Raw genomic sequence first — 26,152 nt, 5'->3', positions numbered from 1 at the left:
GTAAGCTGAGTTCTGAGAATATATTTCTGATTATTGAATGTATCTGTCCCATACGACATTAAATACTTTTTATCCTCTATGTATTTTTGTGTAGCACTATTGGCTCAAACAAAAAAGTAGCATGATTTCATACATATAGTTCACAGCTGAGATTCGTCTCACCTCTTTAGTAGATGAAAAATAAGGCAACAAAAACTTACTCCTGAGATATCCTCTAAATGAAAGGTGGTGGCACAGGCTATAGCAAATAGAGTATGGAGGATCCACAGAAGAATTAAATCAGAAAGGCACTTGGGCCTTATCACATTATCTGTACATGATCTTCTGGATTAACTTTGAATTTTATTTCTTTCAAAAAGAAAAGCTTAATTCAGCAGCTGTAAAAGTTATCCTTGAGTGGTCACTGGTGATTTGCCAGATTTTCCACAGGCACCAGACTGCAAGTACGCCTTGAGGGGACATTTCAGGCATGTCACATAAGCAGTGGTTTTTCTGACAGAATCGGAGGCATTTATGAAAGGCAAACCTGTAAGCACTCAGTGGAATGGCATAATTCCCAGAGATTTCCTAGCTGTCAAGAGCTACATCTGATGATAAATCAAATAAATCTGTGATTGCTGCAGTTTAACCTTTCAATTGCTTTGTTTACAATTTAAATCCTCACAGGATCTATACTTTAAACCCCCAGAGTTTCTATGGTCCTGGCTAGGAACTAGACTTCTCTTTGTGACATACTGCTGCAACTTCTGGAAGGGTGCCCAGTCCTCCCCCTCTCACCAGGAGTGAGAGAGGCACCATAGCTCTTGACCACTGCAAATTAATTTTGCTGTTGCTGTTGTGGCTCTTCTTTGGCTGTAACTCAAGTGTTTACTGTCTTCTGGGGTTAATATTTGATTTCTGGTGAGGCCTTTTATCTTACTCTTTTGTTACGGTAATTGATTTGCTTTAGTTGGCCAAGTTCCTCTCATCTTGGCTACAGATGGGCATATTGCTATACTTGATTACATCCTTATAATCAACTAATAACTAGTTAATAACATTATAATAATGCTATCACTGTTTTAAATGCATGAGTCTTAAGATCTAAATTCACATTTCAGAAAAACAAGAATAATGAAGTTGACAGTTTTTCCAGGCATGAATTTGCCCTTGCATTTAAAACTTAAGGTACACAAAGCCCTCAAGCCTTAGCAACCTGGACTTTTAAATTTTTAAAAATTATTTCAATTATAACTATGTATTAAATATGGATTTGATCCATTATGTGCTACAACTATTCAGATATATCACAATAACTGAAAGCTAAATTTGGTGCTCTCTGTTCAGAATAGCAGACATTAATTACTCTGTTGCCTTTCTATGTTGCTTCCTGTCTACTAACAGCTTCTCAGCACAGTATGATAAACCAGCTTTAAGCAGAAAACTATGATAGAATTTTGACCAAATATTGTCTTTGCAGATGTGTATATATACTTAAATAGTAAATACCAATATCAGTGCACTTCTTCCAGAAGATTAATTATTAAAAAACTTACAGAATATTGTGCATGAGTTTCTGTATAAAAGCTCTGCTAGAACTGTTTAATTGTGGCAAATTTGGTCCATCTTCTGTGTTTAAGATAGCTTGAGACAACGATCTCACCACCACCACCCCCCTTCTATTAGCACAGACCAGGAAATCCTTTCCCTCAGCATGATACTATCTTTGAAGGTTTTCTGTGCTGCAGAAGTAGAAGCACTCAGCAAAGGATGGGGAAGTACCATGTACCATGTCTCATATAATAGATTTTTGTGGGGGAGAGGGTCCAATAAATATACTGTCTTCAAATTATTAACTCTTTTCTATCTTTGTTTTTCAGAAATACATATAGTCTGAAAAGCACCCCAGAATGCCAGTCTGAGAAGCAGAACCTGAAAGAAGCATCATACGTTCAGAGACTAAGCCACACTGAATCTTGACCTAAGTCAGCATAAAGGAGACAATCGAAGGATATAGCTCTATTTTTGATATAGGCTTCTCTGCTTTGCTTTTTCTCTTCTTGTTTTAAAAGGAAAAGGAAATAATTTTGTATCTTGATATAAAGGAGGACAAAAGGAGTTTACTGGTGACTATATGAAAAGTAAATGGACTTTTCAAGCCTTCGAAGGAATAAACCATGTGCTTAGCTCACAATCCCAAATTCTATCCCCTTATATAAAAGTTAAGCACATACTTAAGCTTTACCTCTTACTAAAAGATAACATAGCATCTGATATGCCATGTTAGATAGGTGGGTTTGGCCTGCTGCAGATCTTTGTGTGTGGAAAGAAAGGGAACAACAGAGAAAACATCATGGCAGCATGACAGAACCCAGTCTTTTATCTATCACTTTTAAGTGTATTATTTACCCTTTTCCTAATAAATTTTGTCCTGCTTTAGAGGACCTTTTAGAGTTCTTTCAGGCTGCAGCATACTGTGTGTGGCTTTCCACAAGGAAAGATGAATCTAATGCATGACTATGTCTTGCTTTCTTTGAGCCAACTGAGGTAAACTCTTCCCTTAGATCAAGGTTCCATCTCTTCCACTTCCTTAAGTGCACATGGCTTTGCTGCTACATGGTTACCTGTCCCTGTGCTTCTCTGTGTACAGCCCCCCTTCCTAGGTTTTGCTCTAAGTAACCTTTAAAAGCAGAGAAAACTTCTGCTTTTGGTTATTTCTCAGAAGGACCCACAAAAGACAAATAAAAACATTGGTCTTTGCCAGGACAGGCCACCTAAAGAGGCTGATGTCCCCATATGGCATTTTCCCCTTGGTCCCTGTTAAAGTTTCAGAATCTCAGCTCTAACTGGCAGTATATGCATGCAAGGTACACCCAGAAAATTAATTTTATGCTTCTTGGCTGTCACAGATACCACAAAACAGTCAGAAGATTACAACATAGTACTAGCCTCTAACAAAAGTCCAGTACATTCTCACTTAGAGGTCATCCAGATGAAGTCACAAAGGATTTGCAAGACAGTGTGCTGAGGGTTTTTCAATATCAGGTCCTAAAGAACTGAAAACAGTAAGACTGATTTTTCTTTTGTCCTGTTGCACATACACTGGAAAAAAGTCTTTCTCTGTTTCCATGTGAATGTACTACATGCTTCATTTTTCTCGCTTAGAAAGATCTGGTTATAGTAGACCACACATGAACTCCTCTGCCTACCTGGTTCTTCAGTCCTGCATCTTCCAAAGGACTAAGACCATAAATTGTGTATTTGTTGTATGATAACACAAATTACTCTGTATGTAAATATCATAAGGTTCCTACAGACTGGGTGACTTCTCATAATTCTCCATGGTCTAACAAACTCCCCAAATCCTAGGGAAAGACACAAATGAGACTCTGTCATGCCCTCTGCACTGAGCTTTGCTTAAGAAAATGGTGGTGCTCCCACCTGGAACTGCTATGTAATACAGCTCTGAACTACAGCCCAGAAGGTTTTGAGAACACTGCAAGTCCTTTTTTTATATCAACAGGAAAAGTGTCTATTCTAATAGTCCTGACAGAAAACTGAACCTGCCCCATGGATACAGTGAGAAAAGAAAAGCTGTGGTTTGACAATGGGAATAGCAGAACTTTCCCTGATAATATCCCTTGCATAAAATGTCATGTATTTTCTCTTCCCCCCTCCAGGATCTGCATGTCATTTTCATGTAACATGAAAACTAACATACCTAGCTAACAGATCTAGCATACAATATGAGAAATCTCCTTCCACTCACTTGAGCTCTGGACTGTATAAGGAGTCCTTCTTTTTTGGTAAACCAAGTTTGGTGAGGGAGTAAAAGTCTCAACTACATACAGCCCCTTTCAATCGATCTGCATGACATACAGGTGAGGGTCACTTTCCTTTTAGTGGATGAGAGGCAATCCCACGCTTTGTACACCCCCATGGTTGCAGACAGCTAGGTACTAGTCATTCAGTTAGCACACAGCTCATCTGTCCAGCCAGTAAGCCAAACAGAGGTACACTGGAAGTAGCAGCAGAGTATGCCTTGGTTCCACAGACAACAAACCAACAGGTTGGTTTCTCAGCAAAGTTCCCTTCAGACATGTCTTTACATAAGAGCTTCATAAATTTTCACTGTCACATATAAATCCTCTCCCACATATCAATAAAACTTTAAGAGAAAGAGAATGAACACAGATTCACTAACCAAGAATTAACTACATCTGTCAGCAGCTAATGAAAAACAAAGTCCTGTACTTCTTTGTAACAACAGTTTCGCACAGGCTCCACTGTGATAATGAACTGTTACAGCCCCATCTACAACAGTGACAACACAACCAACCAACCACTAAATAGGATCTTTTAAAGCTGTGGCCCACAAAAAAGGTTGAGGACAAATACAGTCTCTGCCAAAATGCTTTCAGTACCTAAAAGCATCTTGGTTTAGAGTTGGTAATTACAGCGTGCTGAGCCAACCAGCTGTCATTAAGGAACAGGAGCTGTCCAAGTGAGGCAAAATGCATGTTAAGTTTACTGCTGATTTATCACACAATAAGGAACCCAGTTACAGCTTTCTGAGGCATGGAAGTGCAAGACAGAAAGAGGTAAGGGGGGGAAAAAAAAAAGAGGAGGAAAGGGAAGAAGAAAGAGCTTTGAACATTTTGTTCCTCTTAGTTTCCAAGAAAGAGGAAAACACCAGGCATGATCCAGTTGGAAGAATGCCCTCCCACAGCCCCAGTGTTGCTGGAGAAGTGGCCACTGGGCAGGCACTGGAGGCATATCTTTCCCAAAACACACAGACTCAATCTTTGCTGAGACATGAACTCTTGCTGATGGCAGCACACACACATAGCAGGGCAAACAAGAAGAAGAACTGCAGAGATGAGCTGAATGAACTTTATTCAGAGTCTGACATATGATGTCAGTATAATGAACATGACTTAAAGAAGAATGTTACACTCATAAGCAGACTGAATTGGCAGCTCTGACCAATTAGTACCAATTAACTTTATGGTGCTAACTAGTTCACATGTATGATATTCTGCAAAAGCTTAATAGATGTCATCATAAATCATAGTCACCTTTCTCCCCTGCACTCTTCATATTTGGAAAGTACTTAGAGTTGAATCTTCTTTAATACTTGTTGTAGACTGAAATGAATGCAAATGTAGTTCTGTCAGTCTCTGCAAGAAACCAAAAATGCATGGACCAGGAAAGTTCTCCTCTTTCCTAGCATCTATATGGCTGTTGCTTTAAAAAGCAACACTGTTGTGTGCCAGCTACTGTACACCACGATTTTTACAGAAACTGTAGTCTGCACAGAACAAAGACAGGCAAAATGTAGGGGTTTTCTCCCTTTCCTTCTGGAGTTCAAGGTCTCTTCCAGCACAATAAATACCAGCTGCCTAAATGCTCGTGTACTTGGAAAGCATTTTTGGCAGCAGTAATCAACACAAATGCTGCTACATTTGTTAAACTGTAATAGCAGAATGCTCCATGTGCTTATCAGTAAAGGAAATATTAAAAATTACCATAATTTTCATTGTTGTAACTGAAACAGCTGGATTTTTGTCTCAAATTTCTCAGAAGTGGCACTTGTAGAGAAAGAAGCGGGTGTTGCTTGTTGATATGCATGCCATCTGCATGCACTTAACTAAAATACTGTGGTACACAAAGCATTATTGTTAGCCATACAGATAAGATGTCAACAGAGCACATTATTAACAAACCACTTTGCAAGGAGTGTTGATTAACTGCTGCCTCCTGCAAGACCACCAGCAGGAGAGCTAGTACAGACCTGCTTTTAGGAGGGCCTGGTCTGAAGCCAGGAGTTACACGAGCTGCAGGGCTGTTTTGCCTTTTGGTAGTCTAACATCCACAATATGGTCCTTAGGCAATTTCCAGGAGTCTGTTTCTAGCCTGCCCTTCTTGTCAGAACATTAAGGAGACACAGAAGGGTTGGAAGCTAATGTAATTATTTATACACCAATTTAAAGATTTATTGAGTAGGTTTTCCAGTGTTTTCCAAGTACAACTCTCAACTAACTTGCAGGCTAGTGCGCTGCTTTCACTATTGCTTCTCTCACATTTATTCTTGTAACGTTTTCTTCGATAGGAGAATGGTCATTCAGCCACATGTTCCAATAATATAACAGGCTCTAACTGTAAAAATACCCCTACTAATTTGTGTTTTTCCTCACAGAGAAACCTCAGAGAGGCAACATTGTTTGCTTCTGAAACCCAAACACATAGAGACGAAAAGGTATTTATCATCAGTGCTTTGGCAAACAACTCTTACAAGGCTTCTGAGTGCATGCCTTTATCATTGCTTCCCCTGTCTAGAAAATAAGGTTAGAAATGTGTAATTAGCTGGTTCATAATAGCGTGGGATTTTTTTTTTAAATATTTAATTACTTTCTATTTGGACAGTGTCATGAAACTATAAAGTGTAATTTTGTATTCACCAAAGTTCTTATTTGGTGCATTTTGAAAACAATGGCACAAACTTGTTCCTGCCATCACTGTCTTGATTTCAAAATCTCAAGTGGAAACTCTTCAGATACGGATTTGGCTGCAGTGAATACTTTCTTTTATTTTCACAGATTCTGGCCTCCTTAAAGTTTAAGTTTTACATGGTAAAAAATAAAAGCAACTGGAAAGAAAAAAAATGCATTCAGAAAAAAGACTTTACAACACTGTTTATCTTGAATTGCCTTCAGTGATATCTTGTATACCATGAAGCTATCCTGCTCTCACAAAATGTAAATTGGGAAACTCAGTGGAGTCCTTCTAGATTAACAGTCACAAAGAGAAGCTGCTGAAGAAAGCAATTAAGAAGCCTAGAGCATCCCCTAATTTAAGACACACACAAAAAAGACTTGACATGGAACAAGAGAAAATGTGAGGTCTGCTTCTTAGCTAAGTGACATAATGCTTTGCTTATTCCAGTCTGTATGTTGTTTATAGTCTCTTATGTACTATCCTGCATAAAAACAAACAAGTATTAACAAACCAGCACTTCAATATTACTTGCTGTAGCTCTCTTTCCACACCTTCATAAATGTAAACAAAGTTAGATTTCTGAATAGGAGCTACCAGAATGATTTTCCTTCATATAGTGCCAAGCAGGCATCAGAAATGCCAGTTCTGAACATGGGGAAATGGTAAATTGCATCATAATGAGGGCTATTCTAGCTAAGCATAAGAATATAATCATCTGAAAAAATCTCTTCCTGACTATTTTAAAGATATTTTTGCCTGTAACTAACCAAGTTGAAAGCTTGTTACAGTAGCTAGGAACAAGTGGTTCCACATAGTGTACTATTCTGCTACTGCACAAAAAGTACTGTGCTTCTACATACAAACCTTGCTGAAAGCCCTAGTTAAGGACAGCAGTGATGACTCCTGATCCAGTACAGTGTTTCTAGTTCAAGCCTAGCTCTGTAGGAGACTTGATACAACTTTCCCAGAACAGGCTTGTCACTGACATAGAGGGGAACCTTAAACAAGGAGTCTCCAGAAATTAGGTACATCTTGCCTCAGAAATACCTCAGAAACTGGACAGGTTGTGGGTTTGAATGAAAAGACAGTACATATACAGCAAATGTGCTATATGCTGCAGCTTTCCAACCAGTAATTCACATCTGCAGACATATAGGAGAGGAGGATCATCCGGATCATCCACACCATGGAGTTTATTGTCTCCAGTGAGAAGTGAACTGCTGATGGGCTTGAGAAGGGACACAAGGCAGAGATCAAATATGGGCAGGGTGCAGAATAAACTCTGAAAGAAAGAAAAGGAAGATAACTAAACTGGTGCTGTTGAAAAGAAAATTAATCTCCAACCTCAGTTTATTAGTAGTGCTAATCAGATTTTCTCCTATTTTCTAATTTAAGCATTTTAGGTCTTGTTAATGTAGACTTCTTCATCCTGAACAGCCTGTTGCAGCTGCTCAGGAACAAGCTAAACATCTGCCCTGCACAGAGTTCAAATAAAGATTTTTTTATAAAGCATCTTAATTAAATGCGTAGTAAGAATTTGTCCATACCCAAGCCAACATCATAGCCACTTGTTTTGGCACAGTGATTTTTTTTTGTGTGTGTGTGTTACACTAGACACTCATGCTTGGGATATGCTTGGAAAAAAACACATAAACTTTTGCTAGATTATTTATCACTGCTTCTTAGTAACTGAACTTTATTTTGATGCTATATATTGCACAGCTGCCAGCCTGTTGAAAATATTTCTCCTTCCCATTTGGTTAGCTATCCTACAATTTCAAACGCATGTGATCTCTTATGGAGGTTTGCAGATGTAGTTCCCTCACCCTCCCCAGCTCTAGCATGACAATGCATGCCAGAACACAGGCTCTGGCACAGACTTTGGAGACGGATGTGGAAAGGTTACACAATTTGCAATAAATTCATTACGATCAAGCAGTACCAGTTAAAGCAATCACTCTCCTGGCCAAAGAATTAAGTGAGGAAAAGGAAAAAAAAAATCAAAACCCCAAGTCTTCACTTTTCAGATGTCCTGTTACATCAAAGCACAGGTTGCAACAAGCTGAGAAAGTGTAATATGCTTCAACGTCTTTTTCAGTTGCTATGGTAGTTTCTTATGGAAAATTCCTTGTTCTGCGTGATGTTTTTCCTGCCTCATTTGGGATGGCAGAACCGTTCCTTGTGTCACCTGAGAAACCGGGCTGTCAGTTTCCACCTATTGGTGAGAAAGAAACTCATCAGCAGCAGAACTAAATGGAAAATTCCTTGGGTAGAAGTTTCTGCGCTGGAGGCCAATATGACACTGGGGAGAATGGACGGATAGGTCAGAGGCTGAGGGGGCCATGTAGGTATCTGGTTTCTACCTCATGGTCATCTACAGATTTTCTCTGTGAGCTGGGGCAAGAGATTTAATCCCTGGGACTCTTGGCTTATTCAGGCCAGGGAGTGAAGAACCCTTCCCCCATTCTTCACTCTGTATGTGAAGCCCCAGGTCTTTAACCTGCCCACAGGCCAAACAAGGAGCTTCAGGTTGCAGGAGCAGGGCCACAGCTCAAAAAGCTTTTCAGGCAGGGGTTGTTTTCAGCTGTGGAGTCCCACAACACTTTGCACAGTGAGGTCTTGTTTGGACCTTGGGCTCTGTAATAATAAACAATTGTACTGTTCTCTGCCCTGACAGGAAAATATCAACATATGCAGGGAGAGAAAACTCCAGCTTTACTGTACAGCCAAGCAGGAAAAAAAAAAATCTGACTTTTACAGGAGATCTATGATATATTTTCCGCATAGATGATACCAAAAAATTTGCTAGAAATACAGTATAAAAATGGTATTATAGCATCACACAAGTGATACAAAGCAATCAGGGATAATGCCTTTTCACTAGAGGAATTTCGTTTATGGGTTACTTGGAAGTAATACGATTTTAATGTGACATTTTTCCTGCTGGAATGTTTTTCCTTCCAATCAAAAAATAATTAGATTCCACCACTTTTGACTCATGACAAAATCAAAGCATGTTTAAAAAAATGAAAAAAGAAAATGCATTAACATTTTGACACAGTTGGATACCTGCCGTACTTCTGAATCACGAAATTCCCATGGGTTCCCTATGATGACAAGAAGAGCTTTTGACCTCTCTGAGGAAATGGATTTTGAAAATAATAAATGCATAAGTGCTTGAAAAGAGTAAAGTCTATTATGAGAATGAAGAACACATTCAAGATGTGACAATGCAACTGCACTCCATGGGACAAATTTTCTGTTGGTGCCAACTGTTAAAGCTCCATTGACTTCAGTGGAGTTTCACCCTTTAATTCAAGGTTTGTACTTTGTGGATATCATTTGCAGTTTACATAAAACTCTGTTGTCTTTTAGAGTCACTCTCCTTCTCAGATAAGTTCAACACGAAAATTAATGGAAAAAGGTGTAGGAATGAAAGAAAATGTGCCAAATATTAACTTAGCACAAGTTAGGATATTCCAAATTTTGATTCCCATAGCAGTGATTTCAGCATAAAGCTGATTGAAAAATCTGACTGGAACATGTTTATGGTGTAAAATAAAATTTCAAAGATTTGGCAGCAGGGAACTGTGATTTTGAGTTACCTTTGGGTCTTCTAAACCAATCAAATTCATCATTCCAAAGTGAAGAAAAAAAAAGTTAACCTCCACAAAACACACACACAAAATCTTATCCATAATTTTGAAACATTTGCCCAAATGTTTCAAATACTACATTATTTTATTGAAGGTGCACAATTTTTTCCACTTTAAGTTGAAACTTGAGGCAAAATTTAATTGAATGCCCTCTGCTTTATCTTATATTCTGATTTTAAAGCAGAAAATAATTTTGGAAGCCTGAAATCTCCCACAAGAGGAAAATTCTATTTTTGAACAGCTTTACTTCTGTACCTTAAAATCTCAGCTTTTACCCTGAAAATGTGGCAGGGGAGAAGTTGTACTGGAGATGGAATAATCCAGCAAAGGCTGCATTATTCTCCTTGTACAAGGCGGCAAAGGCACTAAGACGTTCCACTCTCACTTTGCATTATGGTGGAAAAACCTCTCTTTCAAGGCATCTTTCAAATGAAGAACTGGATTCCAATCTTATACAGAAGCCTGTGCAGAATCCCTAACCATTAGGACACTGCTCCACTGATCATATTCTTTATTTTCATGCAGAGGCTATCAAATTTTATTCCTAAGAAATGTATCCAGTAAAAATCAAGTGCGTGTGGAAAGAATGAGTAAAATGGAAGTTAAAACTTGGCTTTGAGCACGGCAAAGTTGTAAGGGAGATGTAATAAAGTTATGTAAGTTTGAACCCAAAAGCCAGAGTTTAATATAACTGGATTTTGACAAACTTTACATCTTGATCTGAATGTTGTAAGTAATTGTGCAGAAAATCTTCCCTACACTTAATAAAATTATAATAATTCAAAGGATTCTTCAATTTAGTTCCCATGTCACTGCAAACACTAATCAATGTATAAAGCCTTTTGAAGACCTGAAGTTTTGTGTACAAGCAGTATTTTTGTGCAAGAACCCACAATTTGAACTATGATGGGCCATCTCATCTTCAGTAAGGTTCCTGCTTTACATTAATATTATTAATATAAAGAAAATCGTCAGAATGGCTCCTCTGCTTTCCAGCAAACAATGCAAATCAACTCTCTTAGGCACCCAGTCCTTTTGACAATCACAAGCACTGCCATTACATTTCCTTTATGGCAGGACCCTTCCTCCTCATATCTCCAGCGGCACAACCAGTAGTTGAGGTCTGGAGGTGGAGAGCATGGATAGATACAGAAATAAATGGTGACCCAGAAGAGGATCTTCTATTGATCCTTTCACATTGCCCAAAAAAGAGTCAAGACGTTTTATAATTATGGCTATAATGAAGTGCCATCAAAGGAATTCAAGAAGACTTCCCTCCTGAACAGCTGGAGAAGCAACAAACATCAGTTTAAAAGCTATAAAACCAAATCAGCAAAAAAGTTAAAGCTGCAGATACAAGGCCCTGTCATGCCAACCTCTTCCATGAGGCTCCAGATGAGTGTGGATTAAATGCCCTTCCCAATCCCACCTGGATACTGAATTAATTGGCTTCTAGGATGAGATGTAGGAAAGAGGGGAAATTTGATGAACACACTGGCCTAGTGAAAGCCAATTAGAAAGACTCTTTAATCAAACACTGCTGACTTCAACAAGTTGGGTAATGCATCAAAAGCAAAGCTCACCTGCCCAAATCTTTTTGCTCCCTAAATCAAAATCCTGAAGTCAGGGAGGGCAAAACCTAGGCAGTGACTATTATTGTTTGAACTTTGTAGCAGTACAGCTGCAAAATATTGGCTTAATTAGAGTAAATGATCAACAATCATACCCATTTTCTTTCTTATATTTCCTTTTTCCTCCCCCACCCTGTGTGTCCTTTTCTTTGTCTGGGAAAGGGAGATTGGTACAGTGACAGGGTCACGGTGTCACTTCTTACCGGAGCCCTCTTTGCTTAGTGCTTGCATATGTGTAAGTTGCAGGCTTCTGCTTCCTGCAGTTTCCCGATTGTCTGATCATGATATATCTGCTTCATCTTTGTAATATTGGTTCAGTTTAGTCAGCAATTGTGTCTCAGAGTTTGTATTTATGATGCCATGTCTAGAACAGTGTCACCCTTAACATGCTTGCTGGCTTAAACAACACCTAGAGATAAAGAGCATTTTCTCCAAGTTTGTGACACAGGAGGTCTTTGTTGTAGCAAAGCCTGGGGACACACAGAGAATTCTGTCCGTATGGAGCAGCTGCCTGTTAAAGGCATCACTCAAAATGTTAGAGACTCCATTTTCTTTCCTTTGTTCAGCAGTCTTGCTGTAAGACAGTACCACATGTACTGTGGTACTAAGAGACAGACCACATATACTTCATATTATTTGCAATCATGGATACAGTGTACATTTTGTAAGTCTTCACACTTTTTTTCCCCTGGTGCTTTCCTCCACCACCTCTCACTAGATTGAAAAGGCAGGGTGAAGAAAATTTTGTCCCTATGAATCAAACTCTCACCTTCTGTTGATCAGACTGAGCACTAGCTGCCCAGAAATGCTATTTTATTTACAACCATTCTACAGCTTGAATACCTTAAACAACACCACACCCCAAGAACCTCAATAATCCAAGTGTTTCAGAATGCAGAAATGCTTAGCTTGCACAGTATTAAATGTCTCATTATTTCACTCAAGAGCAACAACCCAAAACTAATTTCAAATACACTCATGTCAGAGGCAATGATGTTTGTCACAGATGAGGTTAAGAAAAGCTTGTTCCATCACTATGTGAGGTACAAAGGAAACAGTGCTTGCTGGTTTTGGCTTCAATGTTGTCAAATACAGTTTCATCTGTGGCCTTCTTAACTTGATTACCCAGAGAGTTCACACGCCATGCAAAACCTCAACTCTAGCTCAGCACTAATACTGCTCCTCAGGATGTGCCAGCACAAAGCAGCAGTGAGAATGATGGCTGGCTTCTGAGCACAAAGGGTATACACCCAAGCTACTGAACTGGTATTTCATTTTATCATTGGAGATCTGAAAAAGATTTTAATCCAAGATTGACATTTTTTTCTTAGACTACATTTCCAATTACCCTTCTTTCTTGAAAATTAAAACTCCTGCACTGAGATATGTTTCTACAGCACCTTTGTTCTTAGCACTTCTTACAATTTATCTGTCTTTCTGAGGGGGATACCTAAAAATGTCCTCTATAAGAGAAGAGAAGTTCAGGGTACTATTCGGACACAACTTTTGCTGCTGTATTTCTTTATCAAAGGGCAGAGACTAGTTTTTCAGCCATTCAAGTGTCTTGCAGCATGGTCTTTGGCTGCAGTCACGGAAGACTCAAAGTTTCAGAGAGCTAGCTCTTCAAATAGTTTTGCTAACCAATAGTGTGGATTTTTACACGTATGCTTATATACAGCACACCCATAGAGAAAGGCCAGAGAAAGCATTACAAAATGTTTCCTAAAAGCTTTTATGGACATTTGGATTGGATGAATGGTCTGACAAGGCCAAGGATTCATTGTACTTGGGCACAGCCTTTTAGAGATGATGAAAATTAAATATTGCACACTCAGGCAAAGAGTCCAGCCAAAGGCTAGACTAAACAAAATAGAATTCCAAGATTTTTCTGTATGCTTTCTCTCCAGTATTAAGACAACAATGCTTTCCTGTTCTTTTCCAATACAAAGTGCTCTACACATTTCTGTGTACATATTCCATCAATAAATGCAAGCTGTAAAGCTGAGATGGAGAAGCTCTCTTCTGTAGGAGGAATGAACACCTATGTGTTTTGTTCTGTCTTGAAACCATGATATGTTTCCACCAAGAAAATTCACCAGTCCAAGATAAAACTCTTACCAGTTTGTTTAATGCTGTTTACCACAGTCCTGTTTCAAATGTGGAAGTCAAACTTGAAACATACAGAGATCGATAGGCTGGAAAGACTCATGTTGATTAAACTGGGAAATCAATTCTAGATTGGGCCTGTAGAGGAAAGCTATCACTTCAAGAATTTGAAATTTTTCTCTTATTCCCCATTTCTGCACTGCACTGTTTATTCCTCAGTGTGTTACTATTTCAGGGTTTTCTAAAATGCTGCCATTAGAAAAGGCAAAAATTTGTAACCTTGAAGTGCAATAGAACATTATGATAAATGTGTTCAACCAATTCGAGCAAAAAAATGTTCTGCATCAGTATGCACAATGCAAAAAACTTCAACGAATTGGGGGAAGCAGTCACCTTCCAGTAAAATGAGGATTGTTGCAAACAGCTGAATTCAGATTACCTTTCAAAAGGTAATCCACTGCATTGGTAAGGAAAGCAAAAGGCTTGTGCCATCCTTTCTAGCAAGATAAAAAGGAACTATGTTCTTCAAGAAGGACTGTGTGAATTCCAAGCTTAAGTCTGTACTACTACACCACATCTTCAGGACAAGAACTGTAATTTAATGTATCTGAAACCCCACCTCACTGAAAACATGCATCTGATATCTCCTCTCAGGGTTATGCACAAGACTGAATGGATCCTTCCTGTGAGGTCAAGTTAAGTGCAGAGTTTTTGGTCTTCATATCTGACGCTTGCTGTGGCTGGCTGTGGCATCTGAAGGGGTCCTGCTCGTGAATCAAACCTCCCCAGTGGCAGCCAGAGAACTGATGCAATTCGAAGCCAAAGTACATCCGTAGTCACCCATGGGCTACCTGAGCTCGAGGATGGTGAACTTGTCTCTGCCCTTCCCCTGCTGGAGAAGGGTGGGGAACAGTTCCTTCTGCAGGCACACTGTCAATGCAGTGGGTGTTTGGAGTCCTCAGGGCAGTACCAAAGGCTCATCCTGGTCATAATATTGGCTGCAGGACACTAACCCATGGCTGATGATACTAACACTGTTTGCCTGCCAAGACAGATGAGCATTAGCTCTCTGCTGCAATGGTTGGGGGTGCCATGAGTCTCTGGCCTTTTAGCTCCTTCTGATTACTCCTCATGGTTCTGAAGGTTTCAGCCACAGGACAATATAAACATGTTGCTGTTAACACCAGGGAGGTTGCTACATGCCATACAAGGACTATCTGCTGGTTTATTAGACAGGGCTAGTTTTTTAAAAAGAGTATCAATCTTTGCGTCATGGCGCACAAGCCAATCTCTGTGTGTTGGAACACCTAGAAGAAAGATGCTCCCTAAGGTTCATTAGATACTTACTTGATGAGGGTTTTCTAACATGTATAATACCAGCCATATAGTCATATTTAGGTACTGCTGAGATACACTGTAGCAATTTGTCCGTTCCTAAACTAGGCAGATACAGTATGCAAAATAAAGTGAGAATTTACCATTAACACAGACAGGAATGGCACTACCAGACAATGATAACATAAATCATTTTACTCTCACCTGACAATACAGAACCTTTGTGCACTCCACTTTGCACAAGCAAACTTCATGGACCGAAGCATCACAAGCACGTAAGAGCAAGGACAGTTCTGGAAAGAGCAAGCCTCTAATTCCACTCCACTTCTAAATCAGAGGATGAAGGGTGAACCCGTAAGCTTTTGCCTTGCACTTTATTACCCAAGATGGAGGTTTTTGAGCTTTCCCACACAGTGTTAGTCAATGCATTTCAGTCTGGTGGCAGTCACATTGCTATTCCAGTTTCAACAGCCTCTTGAGTGGAGACTGCAAATACTGCAAAACAGTTGCTTTTCCTCTGATGAGAATAAACAGGGACAAGACAAACCACATCCTCCTGCACATGAGGTCAACTAAATTAGTCATGTATTGTTCTTTCTTTGCCAAAAGCTGAGCCTCAGGTTCTTTTGTTTCTTTTCCATTTGTTTCTCCCTCTTTCTGTTCTTCCCCACTTTGTGTGGGGCACATTTCCCTTGAGGAGTATTGTTTTCAGCTTCTTCTGTTTTGGTTTTTTTTTTTTTTAAACCTGAGACCACATCCTTGAAAGACAACTCTAAACAAATCCTAAGCAACACTCAGAAATGAGAGGAGCTGTGTGGGAATGGCTTAACTTCAGAAAGCTTCAAACTGAGGCCATAGCTCAAAGATGTATTCATAACAACAGTTGAAAATTTTGTCAAATCTGTATTTTCCTCAAAATGATATAAACTGGAGATTGTCTGAAATTTGGTTTCTCACTATGCAGTCTTAGGACTAAATAACCATGTGATAGAGGCAAACAACCCATTTTCCATTCCTGCTTTCCAGTGCTGTGGAAAACAAACAAAGGTGGGAGGAAGGAAAGGAAGTACCAGTGTGAAGACAGCTTCACTTCCCACCTCCTGAACTCCTACTCCAACCCTTCAGTACAATTCAGTGGTACTCATGGAATCCTCATGGAGACTGAAAGCCTTTCCTGGCACCTATACAATTACCAACTTTCAATAAAGTTTCCAGTAAGAAATTTTTAAAGGCATTTAGGTAGCTGAATATGAAGGAATCATTTACTGGAATGGTCCAAAGTGCTCAACTGACTAACACTCATTTCTGTCAACTAGACACTACACTTCCAAGCTGTTCAGGAGCTTGTTAGGCAGTGATTTAGCACCTGAATGCCTTTGAGATGCTCCTTTCATGTGCCTGGCTGACATTTGAGAATGGAATTCAGATTTCCCAGATGCCTAAATTAAAAAAAAAATCCCTAGAGAGATTATTAGTTACACAGGCACACACTGAAGTTTAGAATAAGAGGTGGCAATTGGTATGCATACACCACACGTTTTTTCTCTTGTAAACAATACCCCCATGCAATGTTTTCCATTTAAATGTTTAATTGCTCCCAAAAACTAATGGGTGTTAGCCAGAAGTACTGCACAACTTTTCATCAACAGAATTTTAACAATTTCATATCTCATTTCAGGGTATTAACTTAGGTTATTTGACACTTTTTTCCCCTGCAGGGGTTTGTACTTCAATCACAGCCATTCCCATGCAATCTGCAAATAATAGTCTTCAATTATTATGGGCCCTGATGGACTAGAGATAAGACCAAGCGAGTGTTCACCTCATACCAGATCTATATGCCTCATGATTTAACCCACATACTGGTCTTTGAAGAGTGCTAACCTGTTCTCTGTGGAACGTCCTGTTCAAGCACAGACTAAGAAATTCATACCAACCCTCATGGCCTGGGAGCTAATGAGGTCAAGGGCTGTCTGCCTCTCTCCTTGTGTCACTCAGTCACAGTCCCACTAAGCAGAGGTCCCTTTGACAGCCTTGACTGAGAATAGCTGATACTGAAAGATGCTCTTGCTTCTGTCCAACAAACCAAAAGAAAACTAGATTAAGGGAAAGTGAGAAATGAAGGGCTCTAAAAGATGATAATAAAAAGATGTGGCAGCAGCGGGGCTTCATTTCTTTTAATTAATGAGAGAAGCATGGTCCTGGAATTGTCTACTTGCAGAATTATATGTTTTAAATGAGTCAAAACTGCTGAGCTCGGGTGTTTTGTTACACAGAATACATGTCTAAACTAAAACTGGTATATAAATTAAATACCTTACAGCGAAAGAAAAATAGTCTCATCATTTTTTCCCAACTGCTGTTGTGAAAAATGAGAAGCCTGCTAAGAGATTTAATTAACAAATTAATTCTGGGAAGAAAAAAAAAAGAAAAGAAGACTTTCATTTCAGAATATTAACAACTGTGTTACTTTTGACAAGATTTTAATTGCTATTAGGCCTCACTTGCTGCTGGCCTACCTACCCTATGACCGTAACACACAAGAAGTTAAGTCTGTCACAGTGAGAGTTCCCTAGCCACACCCTGTCAAAACTGAACCAAAAGTACTTGAGCTTTATGAACCTCAGAGTTATTTTTGTTGGGGAAGGCTTCTCAAGGCAGAATGATAATCAAGCTGCACAAATCAGAGAGTAAGAAGGTTTGGGAGATTAGCCACCCAGAGCAGCTGATAAGCACTCCTGCTGTGTGCATCCCAGCCACACAGATCCACTACCAGTGCAATGCAACAGAAAAAGCAACCTTATCACACAATCTGATAGTCACAGCACTACAATGTAGGAAACTGAGGGACAGAGCAAGTGAACTCTTGCTGGGTGTGTGGGCTGCCATGTAAGCCAATAAACCCCGTTCGTGTGCAGAAGTGCATGAATAGGAGTTGGAGGTGTATACATGTATCCAGAGTGGGATGTGGACCCTTCTGCACTACTGGTGTCTCCAGGCATAGTGTATCCCATTGCTATTTGGAGCCTTCCTACACTGAGCAGATCTGCAAACTTGCAAAGCTAACCACATGGTCTCCTCCAGGACACAAACTGTTTAACTGCTCTCAAAAGTCACTCAAAGCACTCACAGACTCAAAGCACTGACAGCCTTAACTCTTCAGATGCAAATGTATTGTCAAATGAAAAGCTGAATGTCAGCAGCAATACCACAGAGATTATGTCTACTAAAAAAGAACCATGTTGGGTGGTGCAGAGAATACTTGTGTTTAATTTTACTTAATCTTGCATAAGATCCTTAAGTGTGCTCTTCACATGAAGCCTATGGTTGGCCTTGATGCTGACAGCGCATTTCAGCGCTCTGATGAAGAACAATGCACTTATCTAACTTTACCTGACCAATTAACGTAAGTTCATGCTAATACCTGAATTTTAATACTGAACACTTTCCTGAGAGTTCACCTTTCTTACTGTCTTGTTTCATATTCTGTCTCCAGTTGAAATGCCTACTCTGGATCTTCATTGCTCAGATCTCCTTATACTACCCACCACTGAGCCAGAAGTATGTTTCATGTGCTGTATTTCCAGGTGATAAAGCACTCATGCTATTCATAAATTAAAGATCACTGTCCAAGCTTTCTGCAGTTGCAAAGCAAGTAGTTTACTAAATAACTCAGGTCACAGAATAACATTCTGTGTGACAAAATGCAAATAATCTGCTAAAAGCTAGATTTCTCACCTTTTTTATTAGATGTAAATGGACTTCATGCACAGATCAAGGCTGCAACACAAATAACTTCTGGGGGGAAAAGTCATTCTACGGGTTCTCTTCTAAATGTGGAAATATTCCTTTCTTTCAAATTCTGAATTTTTAAGGAGGTAGAAACCCACACTTTTCAAGCTGAAGGCTTCTGCCTTTGGAAGAATTTCTTTCATTTGGTTAGAGAACAAAAACAGTGGAGATCCACCAAGTCTCAGAATGAGCAGGAAGGGTGAAAAAATGTAATTTCTCGTTAATTTATTTATTCCCTGTTACATTTCATTTGTTGGGGAGGAAATACGTGACCACACTATTGTGAAAAATATCTGAGGCTCCATATGCTATGGTCTGGGCAGCATATCTCCTGCCCAGTTAGCAAAAGTCAAATGTGACTACTGAAACACACCACCAATACACATGGTTGACATTTGTGTCATATGTATGACTTAATGAACAATTGTAAGGACACACATTTTGAATGGTGACTGCAATTAAAATATGCAATCAAACTACAAATACCTTCATGTATCTTTATAATGTTAGTCAGCCAATATCTTTCTTATACATTTACCTAGACAATAAAATACCTCCAGACTAAGGCTCACAACACGGTAAGGACAATCAGCAAACACACGTATATCCCTCCTTTAAATCTCAACCTCATTCTTACTTGGCTTTCAGCATCTAAAGCTTTTAGACTTTCAGAATGCAAAGATCCCAAAGTCAGGTCCCTTTGAAATCCCAACTACCAACAGATGTCAAGACTGGCAAGATCAGCCTGGACAGTAAGGGTTTTCCTTCAAGTCTGGATTTCAGTAACATTGATAGTTTTACTCCCCAGTGTTCTGGCTGTTGAGCTCATGGTGTCTTTTATAGGAAAATGAGCTGCTTAAAGATTTTCTGCTCTGAGAACTTTGGGATTTCATAGAAATTTCCCAATCTTAGGCTAAGAAACCACTACAGCAGCCTTTCTTTTGTTGTCACTCACATGAAAACTTTTCAAAAGAGACATAAATGCTGACAAAGTATTTCTCTTGGGAGACCTTCTGTGTACAGGGACCAACCCACACATTTATCACCCTGTAATGTGTGTCAAAAATCACCCATTCCTCAAAACTTAAAGAAGGTGTAGGGTGACAGATATAACTTGGAGCATGGCAAAATTTGTTAAGTGGGAAATGGAATCAAATGGAGATTGCCTGCTGTAGGCAGTCCATTCATTGTGCACTGCTATCTTCTAGAGGACATGGTAATAGCAGGATGAGCAGCACACAGAAATGGACAGACCTGCTGCTCTAGGTCAGAAAACTGGCAGACCCCTGCAGTGCAGAGGCTCTCTTGGTGAAGTTTCATTTTTGCCTACAGCTTTAACTACCAGGCTTCCATGACCCTGCCAGTAGGGAGTATTCATGCACCCAGCGATTAACACATGCTGGGGCAAGGCTCTGCTGTGGGGACTCCTGAGGTAAAGATGCCTGAGAACACTAGATGACCACATCCCTTCCTTCTGTTGAACCTGCCCTGGAAATACAGACAACTACTTCTATTTTCATATTGCTAGTGATCTAAGGGCTCGGGAGAAGATTGTTGGTTTACGCCACAACAAAGAGAGACCAGTCTGCCTTACAGAGTGTGAGTGGTTAAAGCCACAGAAACAACTGGGTATTGAACTGCAAGTAGCTGCCCCCTTTCACAAATGACCTGGGAGAGGAAATGCAACTCAATGGGTCCTGGCATCTGTTCCCTTCTGTTCTCTCTGGCAGTCATGGCAAGGCCATCTCCCCAGGCTGGCAGAGCAGGGCCAGCTCTGCTTCCTCAGATGTTGCTGCCATGCTCCAATGTTCCCAAATAATGAAACTGCGTTTAAAAGGAATCAGACTGGAATAAACAGAAGAAAAACAATTCCAGACATCTTTTTTTTTCATCTCCTGTTTCCTTAGCCTTCTGTAGTCTGGCTCACATTCTCAAGCTTTTCTTCATATTTTGTCATTCTACAATAAAATCTGACATCAGCACCAGAATCCAAGACCTATAGCTTCAAAGAGAAAAGTCCAGTACTGTGAGAGTCATGATAAAATTATAAGAATAGACTTCTTTTCTCCTTTAGAAGTCGTTCAAGAAGGTGGTGGACCAAAGCAGACTGTTTCTGCAACTTTCCTGCCTATCTGGGACAACCAAAGTCTAGCTACATATATGTTAAAAAGAAATCCATAGTTAAAGTACTAAAAAAGTCAGAAACAGACTGAGATAATCTTTAACTAACTGGTGCAACAATCCCTAAACTGTAAATAAATTGAAAGCATAAATTGAAAATTTCAGTGTTCAAAACAGGATGGAATAGGCATGGTTTCAAAATTTCTGCCTTCAAAATTTGCTTTGCACATGCAATTAGCAATTTTACTGTAGAAATGGAGCTATTTACTGTAAATTCATTTTTTCAAAACAGTAAAAGCAATAAAAATTAATTACAAAACTTATTTCTACCAACCTTTATTCAGTTGCAGACTTTGTCTAACAGAGGCCAACTGGAAATACAATAATTATTATCTAATTGCATATCCACAATCCTATACTTGAAGGAACACAATTCCAACCTACAGAAATGCAGATGAAATACTAGGACTATATAATAATTACACTCAAATTTCCCAAGTCACAATCCATACCACATCATCTGAAACACAATGGCTGTAGGTATGGCCAGCCACTGAAAACATCTTGCCACTAAACCACCCACAAACTATGATGATTCACAGTATCTTGCAAACTCCTTCAGGACACAGCAAAGCTGCAGCCTTCCTTTCAGTCTCACCCAATCCACCACTGTGACTTTGTGGGTCGGGGTAGGAGTTACTGGAGTGAGATTTACAGAAAATTTTGTTTACCAAAATTTCAAAAACACCTGCAAGCCTCAGTCTGGGAAATTCCACTGAGTTTTTATGTATGCTCCCTCCTTCCGGTTTTGCTCTTCACATTAGTACCAACACAGTAATGCTAACCACAGAAAAGTAAAAGTAATTGGCTGATACATTCCAAACACTGGGCTGTGAGGTGAGTGATGAATGAAGAATGTCCACAGCCATTCATGGGGAAAATGGCTTTGTTTCTCCTATCCTGTTTTAAGAAGTCTGGTAGACTTGGTTAGCAACTTTAGCAACTATAATTTCTGCATGGAGATGTAGAATATTAATTTTTTTAGTATCATGGCATTAATGAAAGTAGCAAATAGCTTAGGGGCTGTGAGAGCTTCATAGAGAAGTTAACCATTCAGCAATAGATAGCATCTACATCCACAAGACATTACATCATCCAATTCATTTTGGGGTACGAAAATCCTTTTAAAGTTTGCCATCCATACCAGTTTTCTGCACCTGGTGATGTTATTTCACTACAAGGTTATGGTCCAGTTTTCAGCAGCAACAACTGAACCAGTGTTAATTCCCAGGCAAGGGGTTTGCAGGATGATGATAATACTGCACAACCTGACTTAAAATGACTGAAGTGCAAAGAGGATTTCACCATGTCCAGTCTGCAGACTTTTTCTTGCACATGTGAAATCAGAGCTGTCACTGTTAGCCAAGTTGTGCCAAAGACGAAATACCTTTTGATTTCACACAAAAATGAACCAAGAAGCCTGGTAAGTATCAGACACATGTCAATGCACCACAGACTGTGAACACTCAAGGTGGACACATTCAAGATCTCGGAGTGGCAGATGAGCCCACCAGCCAGCAGCAACCAAGGTCACGTGGCAGGAAAGGAAAGGCCAGGAGTGCTATGAGAGGCTGTCAGACAAGCGCTGAAGAAATGTCAGTGGGTTTGCTGATCAAGTGGGTGAGGAAAATGGGTAGTTAAGATGATGAGCAAGTGGAGTGAGAATATCAGCCAATCCCAGTTGGAAGATGATGAGTAATCATCTACTGTTATGTCAATTAAAGGAACAGATGAGCATTTAAGGTGAAACCTGGGACTGACCTTTAGTCCTTCTGAGTGATCACTGAAACTTGATTTATCAACTCATTGGGTCTTTGGTCTTCATCAGTTTGGTTTTCCCACCTCTTTCAATAGGAGGAAAGTGCTGTAACTTCTAGCCCAAAACAGACTCTTTAGAAACCATCACTCTTTGGGATTTAGTTATTCAGTAGTGGAAGTACCCATTTACTGATACAGTGATGGAATTTCAAACTAAATTGATTGCAAACAACTTTTTACTTTTCTTTCAAACACACACACTTCTAATAATTTGCAGTGGGGCTTGATACACTGTATTCAGAAATGGTTATCTGTAGACAAGTCAAACTACGGCTTAAGAACAGAAAAAAAAAGCTACTTGACTTGCTACTCACAACAGATGCACTACTCCAACTTCTGTGAAAACTGCAATGTAATCTGTGTAGTTTCACCTATCTTGGAGTCTCATCCTCTTCTATAGACCAACATATGCTAAATACATAAGAATCTTTTCGAGCACCACTGTAAGTGATTTCTTTGTCTAATGCTACTGGACAATGGAACTTAGGCCAGATAGGAAATAACCAGAAATGTTGCTGGAGATGAGAAACCAGATGACAATCTGGAGCTGGCAATATTGTAAACAGGAAAAAGGTATGACTGCTACTTAACTTAGACATTTATAAATATCACATGTACACACCAGGAGAAGGCTGTCAGGTTAAGAAGGGGTAGGGGCAGCTCTGTAATAATAAGCGAGTGAGAGAGACAGAGAGTGCATGTGAAATTTTTTCTAGGAAGATCAATTTTATCCAAAACAATTTTAATTACTATCTTTATTGGACAGATGCTCAGTGAGGCAGGAGGTATCTTCCTTGGTTTATACACTGCCATAATTTACTTGTCTCTCTTTGCTAAAGCAATAAAAACACCTTTGCTAAAGCCATAAAAACACAAAGACTGGGACCACCGTGGCAGCGTGGCAGAATGAAGAGCATCAGCCCCACAAACCTCCCCAGAGTACCAAAGCAAAGACTTGTGCATAAGCATTTATGCACGAACTGAACTTCTTGTGCTGTGATTAATTTCTCTGTCACCATGTGGGATTCACTGCAGCTCATAAAACCAAGCACACACTTACATATTTTTAGGACCAAAACCTACTTAGCACTAGTATGTTGTGATTTAATGTCTGTACTTCATGTGCAGCTCACTAAATGTTAGAGAATTCTGTATTTTGGTACAGACTATTTTTTTTTCCCCAGAACAGCATGTAAGTTGTTTCAACATTAATGCTGAAAGTTAAATATTCTGTAGTCAGTGATGTTTATTTAAAGAGCTATAATGTTGTCTAATATAGCTAAGAACAGAGGTACAGTATCCTCATATTTAAAAGCAGGGACTTTTATATAACATCAGAGAGCTCCAGTGGGCATGTTGCCCATTTCTGATTCCCTGGTAGCTTCTGCTCTTCATAGGAATTAATGTTATACAGATGTATTCTGATTAGAACATTTCCCTTGTGCTGATCAAGAATCAGCAGTTCAGTGATTACTTTCCACATCCCTCTGCTTGGCCTGATTATTCAAGTATCCTCTGGTAGAAGAGAATTTGGGCGTATCACTGCTGAAACAAATAAGCTACGGCAAGAGTGAACTTGAGGGATGTATAATAAAATGGTAGGAGAAGACTTCTTTTGCATTGCAGGAACTTCATTCAGCGGAATGTGTTTAGTGCAACAATCTAGATGTATATGAGCATTAATGTTCACAAGATATGCAGGTAGTCTAGCATCAGTATTTGCAACCTTAGAAGTCATGCATACATGTATGCATGCAAGTCCTCCTCACAGGTAAGGAATTATGGCATTTAAGCTTTGCAAAACTGAAGGCAAAGGCTTCTGACTTGGGCAGTAAGCCCCCAGACTACAGTTTGTGCTATGAAATGGTATCGTTCAGGGTAGGATACAGATAGGATGTAGAATCCCTTAGCTGCACAGCCCAGTGCTCACCAGCTATACTGGGAATCTTCACGAAGTAAAGTATTTGAGTTACTTCCCAGAGATGCAGCTCAGACTTCCAGTGACACTCCAGAAATGTATGTACACACACACACACACACACACACACACACACTCACACACAAAAGGCAGCGGGGAGCAGAAAGGCAGGAACAACCTTCTCTGAAACACTTAAAGAGGTTAATGTACTGATGAAAAATAGTAAGCAGTGTATTTGTTATTAAACACAATGTCCTTCAGGTATTCATGTAGTTATCTGCCACAATGCTAGTCACTGTTACTATTTCACATGTCCAATTCTAGAACTGTTACTAGGTTTGAAGACTAGCATATGAAGTCAAGGATAGTCTGTTTTGAACTATTCATAGTGAATCACATTTAACTCTTCATATTTTTTCATATTCACCTGCATCTAATTGAACATGAAAGAATTTATATGTAACATTATTTTCCATCATGCAACCTTCTGCTCTGCTTTTAAATACTCAACATCTTTTCCATCTGTAGTGGTTGAATTATACAATGAAATTTTTAAAAATGAAGTTTTAACCCCTTTCATTCTTATCACTTTACAAACACTCAGATTTCAAAGTTAGGTTATGTTAATTGGCCATTATGATCAGTTTAAAAGCAGTGTATATGTAACAAAACTGACTTCTGCTTCTGATCCAGGATTTGTTTTCTCCCAAGAACACATTCTGTGCATGGGAGTGGACAAAGACCACTGAAATCAATGGAAAGGCTACAGGTAACTTTGATGGAACATGGATTGCCAACTTCACTGACCCATCCAAAGGACTGATTTGGCTTTCACAGATGTAAAGCAGTTCATCCCATGTACCTTTAACAAACTACATAGATTTTAACTTCACCCCCCACTCCCGGGAATTCAGAGCATTTTGTTCTGCTAGGTCTGCTAAGGAGCCCCAGCACTTACATAGGTAAAATGAATAACTGAAACACATACAGTGTTTGTACTTACAGGTGTCTGGCTTGAGCTGACTGTTGGTAATGCCAAAATACTGAGGATTTTCAATGACAGGAATCTTTGTCATCCCAATGATGACTGCATCAGGACCGCCCTCAGAAGAAGATGGAGTGTTACTGCCATTTGAGATGTGGTGGAGGGGACTTGCTGAATCGTCATCATTGCTGATAACTGAAGAAGGACCTACGGTTAGAAAAAAAAAGAGTTTCCTGTAACTCAGCACACAGTT

At 39.5% G+C, this 26,152-nt stretch overlaps 1 protein-coding gene across 2 annotated transcripts in view; it reads right to left on the bottom strand.

The window, feature by feature from the left end:
* NTRK2 (neurotrophic receptor tyrosine kinase 2) overlaps positions 1-26,152 on the bottom strand; it is a 223,857-nt gene that overhangs the window by 57,229 nt on the left and 140,476 nt on the right. For both annotated transcript variants that reach the window (XM_054398237.1, XM_054398238.1), the window contains one exon: positions 25,918-26,106. In XM_054398237.1, the coding sequence (XP_054254212.1) occupies positions 25,918-26,106 (189 nt within the window). The remainder of the gene's footprint in view (positions 1-25,917; positions 26,107-26,152) is intronic.

This window comes from Indicator indicator, chromosome Z (genome assembly GCF_027791375.1).
Source record: "Indicator indicator isolate 239-I01 chromosome Z, UM_Iind_1.1, whole genome shotgun sequence".
In the NCBI taxonomy this organism is placed as follows: domain Eukaryota; kingdom Metazoa; phylum Chordata; class Aves; order Piciformes; family Indicatoridae; genus Indicator; species Indicator indicator.
This window is presented reverse-complemented; position numbering and strand designations above follow the sequence as displayed.